General features: G+C 39.8%; 1 protein-coding gene across 3 annotated transcripts in view; it reads right to left on the bottom strand.

The window, feature by feature from the left end:
* Positions 1 to 5,565: 5,565 nt before the first annotated feature.
* The window catches only part of Gs2 (glutamine synthetase 2), a 303,407-nt gene continuing 296,939 nt past the window's right edge, over positions 5,566 to 12,033 (bottom strand). For all 3 annotated transcript variants that reach the window (XM_067156487.2, XM_067156489.2, XM_067156488.2), the window contains exons 6-7: positions 10,893 to 11,032; positions 5,566 to 6,187 (exon numbers count right to left, since the gene is read on the bottom strand). In XM_067156487.2, the coding sequence (XP_067012588.2) occupies positions 6,039 to 6,187; positions 10,893 to 11,032 (289 nt within the window). In that variant the 3' untranslated portion in view covers positions 5,566 to 6,038. The remainder of the gene's footprint in view (positions 6,188 to 10,892; positions 11,033 to 12,033) is intronic.

Here is a 12,033-nt window from a genome sequence, read left to right as displayed (position 1 = left end):
TTGTACCACACCGGGCATGCGTATTCAGCTGCGGAATAGCAGAGCGAAAGGGCAGATGTGCAAACATGCTTCCCTGAGGTAGTCCGTTCTTCTGTATCCTCCACCTGCTTCCTTTTCAACAAGCATCATCATGATGATATTAATATTGTCACAAAAGCACAACCTTGTGCATTAAAAAAGCAAGAGCATCTAATTAGCTTGTAAATGACCACTCAGGCCATTCTAGTGTTATACTTAAGGGCGTTACAGTATACATATTTATGTCTGAAGGTGTGATTTCACTGCATAGTAGTGTGTAGTATGTTGCTGGTTGTAGCATGCAGCTTGTTGTCCGTGGGTCATGTCTTGGTGGTTGTAGCATGCGTCCTTTGTGAGACGTGTCGCCAACCTTAAATGTTGGTTCTCAGTCTGTCGGACACACAAGTTCAATATAAATATTACACTGAAGTACACCTGTAAAAAAAGAGCACCCTTGAATAAGGAATAAACATACACACTTCCTTGTTCAATAGTGTGTTTGTTTTTTTTACAGGTATGTTATACTTGGTTAATTTCGCTGGCACGGGGACTGGGTGTATGCGTCATCTTCATAATCACTTCATCCTCATCATGGCGTGCAGGTCGCCTACAGGTGTCGAATCAAAAGACCTGCATCTGGCGAGCCGAACTTGTACTCTGACACTCCGAGCACTAAAAGCCATATGCCATTTCACTGTAGTGTAATATTAATATTGAACTTGTGTGTTTGACAGACTTCTTCTTCTGCTTCTACCACTTTAACCACACCTGTGGGGTCGCACAGGAGGATTTGGCCCTGGTTTACAGCCAGATGCCCTTCATGATGCCAACCTTATATGGAAGGATATAATCACTATTGCGTGTTTATGTGGTGGTTGGTAGTGTAGTGTGTTGTCTGAATGTGAAGAGAAAAGTGTTGGAACAAACACCCAGTCCCTGATGCCAGAAGAATTAATCTAACAAGATTAAAATCCCAGACCCGGCTGGGAATCGAACCCGGGACCCTCTGAACCGAAGGCCAGTACGCTGACCATTCAGCCAACATTTAACTGAGTCTAAACTCAGTATCGCTTCCTTCTTTGCAAATTATTCCACCAAGACAACAGTTTCCTGATCAAGGAGGGTGTCTGAAGACTATTATGGCAGCAGCGTACATTGTTATTCAGCACGGTCATAGGAGAAAACTGTCCCAGTGTTGGAGGCGAGAATTATTCGTTCTACAAAATCAAGCCCAGCATGAATTATTATTTGAGAAGTTATTGGCTGACGACTAAGCATATTTCATACTTTTTCCACGTATGAGCTATGAATATTTTGAGTTTTTGGTAGAGAAGTTTGTTCTGATGAGTGCAACTCACATGGTGTTGGCAGTCATCGCATCCATGTTGAACTGAAAAATCACACTTGCATGTTTCACAAAACACGTGGTTTGGTGAAAGTTTAGGTTGTCTAGGCATGGAAACTTCCATATACTGCTTTTGGTAATGTTGATTTGCTGCAAATAGTTTTTGTCCATCGTCACTCAGCTCTTCATTGCTTTTACACATACAAATCTTATTTTATTTAACACCGAAATAGGTTTGCACTATGGAATATCAGCATCACTTTGGGTTTTGTAACAAAAGCAGGCAACCTCATTACTAAGCCAGAGATAATAGAACAAGAATTTAACATTACAAGTAATAAAACTCATTGTAGACCGTATTGGACATCAGATTATGAACATTAAAATAAGAGTAATAGTTAACACCACCTTTCCAATACTTATCTTTCCTTAATATGGGACATGTTTCGCTTAACTGTTGTAAGCATCATCAGTCGAAATAAATCTTAGCCTAAAGTTAGGTCAGGGCCCCGAACCTAGTGTCCTTAAAATATATGGCACCCTAAGAATCAACATTTACATTTAGAAAATCAAATAGGCTTAAAACTAGTGTGAAAAAAACATAGAATGTTACAACATGGCTAAGAGAAAAAACAACACAATTATGTTGAAACAGAGGTTAAAAACAAAGTACAACACAGAGCTGGTAGTGAAATAATCAAACTCATTAATAAGAATGTTCATACGTAACAAAAAGTGATGATTAACTTATATTCTTTTGAATGATGAAATGAAATGCCGTTTGGCTTTTAGTGCCAGGATATCCCAGGACGGGTTCGGCTTGCCAGGTGCAGGTCTTTATATTTGACTCCCGTAGGCAACCTGCGCGTCATGATGAGGATGAAATGATGATGAAGACAACACATACACCCAGCCCGCGTGCCATTGGAATTAACCAATTAAGGTTAAAATCCCCAACCCGGCCAGGAATCGAACCCGGGACACCCTGAACCATAGGCCAGTACGCTGGCCGTTCAGCCAACGAGTTGGATAATGAAGAAATAATGAAATCCCAATCTTGAATGGATACGCGAGTCGGGCAAGAGAAATCGCATATTGTAGCAGACATGGAGTAGTAACACTTCAAACAGGATTGATCACGCCTGAAGCCACTTATAAGGTAGAGGCCAATATCCACTTCATCCGAAACAATGGTTAAAGCCGAATAACAGGCGTCTTCATTTTTACTGGGAGTTAAAGACCAAAACAGAATAAGATGCAAATTGCGTGAACTGAAGTCTGAAAAATGGAAAAAGGAAAAAGATGAACTCTGGCCTTGAAAATAGGGTCTTCAAAATGAGAGTTTAAGATCGCTTGCCTCTTATGTTGGATTGACTGGAGACATTAGCCAGTCGAGGGGATCTGTTAAATATATGCTCGTTGGTGTGTGTGTTGTATCTGTGTGCTTGCTTAGGCGGAGAGTAAGTTGGGATGGGAGGAGTAGGCGCAACAATGAGAGTGCTGGAAGCTGACGGCGGAGTTGTATTATAGGGAGGGGGTAAGGTGGAATCTGTTATGACAACTGGAGGGATATTTAAAGTTTTATAATTGAAGATTTTTGTGAAATTGTTATGATTTATATTAAAATTAGTGAGTAACTTGGGGACTTGTTCAATTAATGGGCTGTTGTTCTCTGGGACATCATTCAAATTATTATTATTATTAAAATGTTGATCCAAGAAAATGTATGTATTTTCCAATCCAGTCATTAAGCTGCTTTTATTTACGTATTTTATAATGTGGAGGTCCTGGTCAATTGTAGAATAATTGTGGCCAGAATCCCTCATGTGGTTGCTCATGGCAGAGTACCTTTTATGCTTTAAGGCGTTATAATGTTCTAAGTATCTAGTTCGGGCACAAAGGGTCTTCATAGACCTACGTGTGGAGCTCTGCAAAAACAGGGCTCACCCATTTCTTATCTATCTATCTAAGTATCTAGTTCTAAAACTGCGGCCAGTTTGTCCAATATAAGAACATTCTCACTGGGGGCATTTGAGTCTGTAAATAACAGAGTTCGAAAATTTGTCCTGAGAAGTATTTACCAAGTTGGAATTAAAGAATATATTCAGATTAGTGTTGTGGGTTCGATAGGCGATTCTGATGTTATGCTTCTTAAATGGGTTGGTAACGCTGTATATGGCGGGGTTAGTGAAGATGAAGGTGGCAGTGTTTATTCTTTTGGGCTTATCTGGAGTTAAATTTGTAGTGTTTTTTGATTTTATTTTACCAACAATCTTATTGATCAGGTTAGGTTTATAGCCGTTAAGTTTTGCAAGTTCTTTTATGTATTCAAACTCTTTTCCGGTTAGAAGGGGATAGTGGAACATTTAATGCTCGATAAACTAAACTGTAGAAAGTTGCTTGTTTATGAGATTGAGGGTGTAAAGACTCGTTCTTTATTGTCAAAGGAGCAGCGGAGGGCTTTCTGTAAATTTCTGTAAGTTACATGACAATCATGTCATGTTTTCGTATGATGTCACCAATATGTATACTAGTATACCAGTAAATGAAACCATTAGTTTAATAGAAACTAACCTTTTGAAACATAACACTATAAGCAAATGTGAAATAGATGAACTGATCAACTTGCTAAAATTTGTAGTAAACAATAACTTCTTTATATTCAATAACAAAATTTATCAACAGACGGGACTAGCGATGGGCGACCCGATATCTGGAATCCATGTTAACATTTTTATGGATCATCTTGAGACTAACAATATAATCAATAAAATCAATGGTCTACAGCTTTGGCTAAGATACGTCGATGACACATTTGCCATCATCGACACACATCGCAATAATAGTGATAACATTTTAAAGACCCTTAATGACCTTGACCACAATATGAGGTTCATTAAGGAAGACAAAATCAACAAGTCTCTAAACTACCTGGACTTAACCTTGACCAGAGCCAGTGATAATTTTATTTTCCAAATTTACAGAAAGCCCTCTGCTGCTCCTTTGACAATAAAGAATGAGTCTTTACACCCTCAATCTCGTAAACAAGCAACTTTCTACAGTTTAGCTCATCAAGCATTAAATGTTCCACTATCCCCTTCTAACCAGAAAAAAGAGTTCGAATACATAAAAGAGGGAAGGAACAAAGGTTATGAAAGAAAACCGCTCAATGTGTAGTTGTTCTGGGAGGAAATCACTCTTAAACCTGCGACTGTAGGGGGTCTGGTGCCAGGTATCAGGACTGATTAACTATGTTAACAGATCTATCCATTTCAGACTGATTGTGGGATACGTGATGAAGTGCTGAGCAGGATAAAGGCAACATGGATGAGATGGAGGAAAGTTACAGGCGCACTCTGTAACAGAAGAATGTCAGTACATCTGAAGTCTAAAATATACCACATGAAAATACGTCCTGTTGCTTCATACAATGTTGAATGTCGACCAGCTGACGAAGCTACAGAGCGCCAATTACACACCATGGAAATTTGTGTGCTCCGTTGGTCGATGGGCATTGCACTTCTGCATCATGTCAAAAATGGCACCGTCCACCAGCAAATGGGTATTGCACCCTTCACTGAGAAGGCACGGGAAAAAGTCTAATGGTATGGTTACATCCTGCGTGCTGCACCTGGAACAGTTACCATCTTCACCCACACGTTTTAAATTAATGGACAACGACCACGCGGACGTCCCAAGCAGCGCTGGCATGATGCAGTGACTGCGGATATGATGGCACTGGACTTACGACCACATGATACCAAAGACTGTGCAAAATAGCAAGCCAAGATTAGAACAGCAGACCCTGCAACAGCGGGAAAACTCTAGGAAGGAGAAGATCTATCCGTTTCAATACCTTGGGTGTAATATAGTTAAATATTTACAATATCGACGAATAATCAAGTGAGGATGCGGAGCAGATATTTTTTATTTTTATATCCGCGTAGGGCTCTTATGAGATGGACATAATTTGCACACAAAATGAGTCATCTTAGGATCAAGCGGTGCTGTAATCAAGAAGTGCAGCTGTGTGCAAACCTCCATGGAATAAACTAGGCTTGCATAGTGCATGCGCTGTCCAATCAGAGTTCAAAGCCTGAGTTACATTGCTGGCGTTATGTTAGATCTTTGTACTTTTAAGTACCGTCAGTGGGGAAATGGGGGGCGGAAGTAATGTAAATGTTGCAATAAAGACACAACAATTCTTTCTAACTCAGTTATGTATATTTACGGATTTCTTTCACCTTAAAACAATGGGTTCTCTTAAATGCATTCCAGACATCCTGGCAGTTTTGTCACCTTAAAATTATCACAAAAATATAGTAGTAATTAATATATACAAGTATTGATTACATTGTGCTTAGTGTGAAGTAACATTTAAAACTCCATTGCATTAAAAAATAGGTAAAATACAGCATTTTGTACAGGTATAGACATTTAAATCCTCTGCAGGTGTAACTTTAAAACAATATTGTATAAAATAGGTCTGCTTACTGATAGATGTGCAACATGCTGTCCCCTCTCTCTCTTCTGGGTTCATATTAAATGTCTTCTTTATCAAATATATAACAATATACAAATCTCTCATTTTTTTGGTCATAATTATTGTGCATTTATATTCAATAATAAAAATAGTCTCTGTTCAGTAATAACAGTCGATGATGTGCCTCCTCGTCTACTCATCCAGGATGCAGGTCCTGACGAGTGCGTTGCATACCGAGTAGGGGTCGCAGTTGGAGGAAGGACGACGATCCTCGAGGTAGCCCTTCTTCTCCTCAGCCACACTTCGTGGGATGCGAATGCTAGCACCACGATTCGCCACGCCTGAAACAGAATAATGTCTCCATACAAATCTGGTCTTCATAATACTGGAAGAAGTTTGTTCATTGTGAAGGCTTGAAAAATCATTGTCAAATTCAAATGTTAAGTAGAAGGGTATGGAGATATAGCAGGTCCACAGAGAGAGATGGGAGTATGTAACAGTACCCATCATCATAATTTCCATTTCCTCTTGTCCAACTCCTGCCAGGTCGAAGTGTTGATGGCACTTCTCCACCATTGCCTCTCTTTCCACCACTCCTTTTCAGTAATTGTATTTCAGTCCAGTCTTTTTTTCTTATACTGTTCTTGACAGTCCATCTACCTTGCTCTGGACCTCCCTCTTGCCCTCTTTCCTCCTATCCTACTCTCCAACACTTTTGGCATCCTTCCCTCCTCCATCCTCATAACATGTCCAAACCAACCCAATTTGTTGTTCTCCATCCTATCAGTTTTTCTACTCCTATGTCTGGCTCCATGGCTAAATGGTTAGCATGTTGGTCTTTGGTCACAGGGGTCCTGGGTTTGATTCCCAGCAGGGTCGAGAATTTTAACCATCACTGGTTAATTCCGTTGGCACGGGCGCTGGGTGTATGTGTCGTCATTTCATCCTCATCATGATGCACAGGTCGCCTACAGGCGTCAAACCCAAGACCTGCACCTTGGGATGTCCTCGGACACTCCCAGCACCAAAAGCCATATGCCATTTTATTTCTAACCGTATATCAATTAACATTGATCTGCATTTAGGGCAGACTCCCAGGTGGCAGATTTCCTACCCGTTTTCCTAGCCTCTTCTTAACCAATTGCAAAGAAATTTGAAATTTATTGAACATTTCCCTTGGTAAATTATTCCAACCCCTAACTCAACCTACCTATAAACAAATATTTGCCCCAACTTGTCTTGAATTCCAAGTTTATCTTCATATTGTGATCTTTCCTGTGATCTCTTTTCTGACCTCAACATTTGTTATTCTGTTTCTCCTTGTCTTCCCTACCATACTCCTCAGGAACTTCATCTCACTGGCCTGAATTTTACCCTCATCAGAACTATACCAAAAAAATCAGGGGTGCTCCTCGTATTAAGAACAATGGTGCAATCGGATTAACGGAGCAAATGTTTCTTTTCGAGAAAATGTTCTTTGTTTCTTCCGGGCGCACGATTCAAATTGACGAATTCACCATACTTGTTATGCCTTATTCGACTCGCACAGGATTGTCCTTATTGCTTACAGGCAATATCTACAATTTATTTATTAAACAGCTGTAAATGCACACACAGTTCTCCTCCAGTCATTGATGGCAGTAACATTATTATTTAACATGCTTGAAGATGCAACGCTGTCGCCCCACGATTGTGTATTCCTTCGCTCACAACACTGTAAATAGAATGAAATACTAAACGAAGGAAAAAATACGCCCAATGGTTTGATTACAGTATGCTGTGTTGTAGTAACCTTTGGACTGTGTTCAGAATGTGTAGTGTGCCATGAACGACCTGGAAAGTTGCCTGTATCCTTGGTACACGTTCATCTTCTCTTTCTGCGGCGTTCGCATAATAACCAATTAGTGCAGAACAAACTGTACACAACCTACTGGGGCTGGGAAGCGAATGTGAAACTTGTGTCGAGCATTACCTCGGTCTACCATTTCCCCTCCTCTCCTCTCCTTTGACACACAGTAAGAGGCAGCGGCTTGTGTTCCCTAGCACGCCAAGTTTGCCTACTTGAAATTGCGCGCCCGGAAGTAACAAAGTACCCAAATTTTCTCCGCCAATCCAAATGCACCATCGTTCTTAACAACAACACGAAGAGCATCCCTGATGTTTTTGTTGGTATAGTTCTGACACACCCTGTATAATAGGACGAACACAATGGCAAGTTAATGTGGGAAGAAGAGACAATGGAAATAGGAGACTAGAACAAACATGGAAATACAAAAAGATGACGAGGTCAATCTCCAAATCTTTTTGCACTGCTGTCTTCAAAGAGATACGCTCTCTCCTCAACAATTCCAGCTCTCAGCCACTGAGAAGCTTGTTTCTGTTTCCCAGCTTCGTCAGGAGGGTGGGTATCTTGACAGATCTTCAGTCTTCATGTGAGATAAGTGTAGAATGAGAAGAAATCCAGAAAAGGGACGAAATGTACGTACGTATAAGTGCTCCTTTCTTATTTCACTCTCTCTTTCTCTGACTTGACACTAGTTTCTTCCTTCCTTCCTTCCATTCATTCATTCATTCATTCATTCATTCATTCATTCATTCATTCATGAAATAAAAACAGCAAGATGCCAAATTACAGAGTCCACAATGGAAAAGATGTTTACAATGGAGTAGCACAACACAAACTAAAAAAAAATAAATGAAAGAGCAATGAAGAAGAATCATCTAATGACAAAAGTAGCAGATAAAATTAAAAACTAACAGGATAACTGTAGGGACAACAATAAAACAAAGGCAAGTGAAAAGAGCAAGGAAAATTAAAGATTGAAAGTAAAACGAAGAGAAGAACGTACAGATATGGCACGTAAGTAACTGTATAGTACAGTAAAAAATAAGTATTACATTATGTACAATAGAGGAAACAGCAATGAGGAGAGATGAAAGCAACATGAAGGAAATGAGCTAGGTTAAGGAAGAATCGATTAAAGGAGGCATACAAAGAAAATAAAGAGTTAGGGAGAGTTGGAATGCAGATAAATAAAGTTCCTTGAACAAGAGAGGGGCGGGAATACAGATTATGAAGGGGCGATTTTATCCTGGTTTTGAGAGTTGGGACGTGTCAGGTCCAAATATGTACACTATCTACTAAAAAGTAATTGGGCACCTATGATGGTTGGTAATTGACTTGTGTGCCAGTCACATGCTTCAGGACATAAAGAATGTACGAGTGTATTACAGTGGGCTGTCTAACAGGGAGATTGTAGTAAAGTTAAACAGGCCCTAATGAAGAGTAAAATTCGTCGTACGTAAGTGAAAGATAGGCATTGTGTCAATGGTGCACATTCTGGGGGACCTAAAACTGATAGACAAAAATCATAGAACACTGAAATGTTAAATTGTCAAAAAGCAATGGCTACTGAATGACAGGAACAGGACTATTTGTTTCCAATGGAACATTGCATACAGAGGCCCACCAACTGTGAAATTCCAGAAGAACAGCTGCAGATAAGCCTCATATCACAAAAGACAAAAGTGGTGTTTCAACCATAATCAATTGCACGAGTATGTGAATGAACACCAAGATCAGTGACATAACGAACTGGTGAACATTTTACACTTTTAAATTTCTCTTCGAAGCATATTTTAATACTACAACGCATCAATGTAATTTAGAATTAGTTACTTAAAATTAGAATAAGTAGTGTTTTAATATTATATGTTATTTTTAATAAGACTAAGGTTCTTCAGCAGCTGAAGGTGACCCACACATAGGGTCGAAACCAGTACTGCAATGTAAAAATATTTTAAGTGCCTTATAATAAATATTAGTACCGGTACTTATTAGGTGGAAAGTTCCTATCTTTATACTTATCATTGGAATCATCAATATCGAAAATGAAGTCATTAGATTATGAGGTGGAGCTGTTTCTCATACTTCGGCATGGGACCACTGGCGTTTGTCCATAGCAGCATAAACACAGAGGCTCCCAACTTTGTGGCATTTTCACACAATGGATCTTTGTTACTTACAAGATGACAATGCTAGATGCCATGCTTTGGGGGCTACTATGCAGTATCACACCTACAACCATGTTTGGCGACTAGATTGGCCCACCCAGAGACCAGAACTCAATCCAATAGAACATCTTTGGGACAAACTGAACTGCTGGACAGGGTCTCGGGAGGAGCACCCAAAATCCAGTGTCCAACTCTCAAAATGGTTGCAAGAGGAATGGGAACAATCCCAACTCGTCTCCTGTCTGGCCTCAGCACTCGCACATTTGATCAAAATAAGGAGTGCCCAGTTTAAAATTGAAGTCCAGGGGACACTATAAGCCTATAGGCTACTTTGTGGTTCTAACCTGGGGCTTATGCACACAGGTCCCTTTGCTTGTCGTACAACAAATGGGCTCGTCACTATCTCATCATAATGTCATGAGAAGTTCAATTTTTCGTCTACTCTCGAACACGATGATATACGCCAGTTTCCGATGAATCTTATTCAGGAGCATTTGTGAATTTAATATCTTGTTTTCTGCAAGATTTTTCCTTCAGCAAGACACTGTCACTGTGGAGAAACACTGCTGCATTTCAAAGCATCCGACAGTATGTTTGTCTGACAAGCTCATCTTAATGACTGGCCTGCTTTTGCAAGCATCCCATTGGTCAAGAGCCATCTGCTGTTGGTCACAGCAGAGGAAACTGTAGACAGTCGAAAATCTGCTTAACAGATGATGTGAATGTACGATGGAAGAAAGTTAACAAGAACAAGAATAGCTGCCCATCAGTCTTCATATTGGGGAAGAAAGATAAATCTAGAAACATGCGATGGTTAAAAACACGACGACAGGTCATTGCGGGAAGAGAGAGCATCAAAAAGGGGAGACAAGAAATGCATTTAATACAACAAGGCCAAACTTCGTATTTTCTTTTTAATGTCTGAAAACAAAGGAAAGTATTTTGACAGAAGTAGGCAACGAATTTCTTTAACCAATCCTCGAAAGCAATATGTTTGAAAAGTCAGTTCAAGAATCACAGGGCGTATCTTACCAGCAGAGAAATCGTGGATGGACGATGTTTCGTGGTGGCCAGTCAGTCGTCGAACGTTGTCCTGCCCTCCCTTAGGGTCGTAGGCCTGGATGTGTCTCACGTGCTGCTTCGATAGCTTGTCGATGGCTTTCTCGATCTCTCTGCGAACAAGAGAGCAATTCTTTGCTATGATATAAAACTAACAAAAGGGTGCAGTAAGAAATAAATCATATCAATTCAATCACAACTGTGGATATGCCAATGTCAACACTTCTTTAAGGCAATATTAGTTCCTTAGAAATCAAACATAGAAGAGGTATTTACTAGTATATGTGGAGCCTGGTTCCAAAAGATGCCAAATTCAATTGCATTAATAAGGTGACAGCAAAAACTTATCACTGTCCACATTTACAAGGTTTACAATAGTATGGTTCAGAGAAACGTACTGAAAGTAAGATCGTTATAACAAGACCAAGGCTAAGGCTGTTGGTACAGTCTTCCAGTCTCGTGCATAAAAGCAAACTTTGCAATCTGGCTCAATTTCTGTCATGCACCGCCATTATCAGTAACTTTCTGGTCTAAGTTCGTGCTTGTATAGCTTTTAGAGCCAGGAGTGTCCGTGGGCATGTTCAGCTCGCCTAGCGCAAGTCTATTTGACGCCCTGCACATGTGGGTGAGACAGGGTGAAATCTGGTGTCAGCACATAGCTTACTGTAGTCTAATAACACCAGGGAGCTCCCCTCATTCAACACTTTTTTACCTATTATACACTTAATTATGTCTTATTTTTGTGGAATCCATGTTTCAACTCCTATGGAGACATCTTCAGTTATTACCAAGTGTGTGTTCATATAGATTACAAGTTTAGTGATCAAGATGGTATTAAGCCTAAAAGACTAACCATTTTAATAACTATACTTGCAATAATAATTTTAAGGGTTATCCTTGTAATTTTATGCTGGGTCTTAAAGAACAGAAGATGCATTTTCAGGAGACTAAAAATGTATTCCACCAAAGTAATATGTATAAAAAAGTGTTGAATAGGTGGACCTTTTCACTTGAGAACTGGATATTTTGTCAACACAGATATTGGACATTTGGAATGGTAATAAGTAAAAAGAAAACTGTAGTCGTGCACTGTGGAAAAGAGAAAAAGAGAAGC

Source organism: Anabrus simplex, chromosome 12 (assembly GCF_040414725.1).
Source record: "Anabrus simplex isolate iqAnaSimp1 chromosome 12, ASM4041472v1, whole genome shotgun sequence".
Lineage (NCBI taxonomy): Eukaryota > Metazoa > Arthropoda > Insecta > Orthoptera > Tettigoniidae > Anabrus > Anabrus simplex.
Note: the sequence above shows the minus strand (reverse complement) of the source record. Positions and strands in the feature narration are given on the sequence as shown.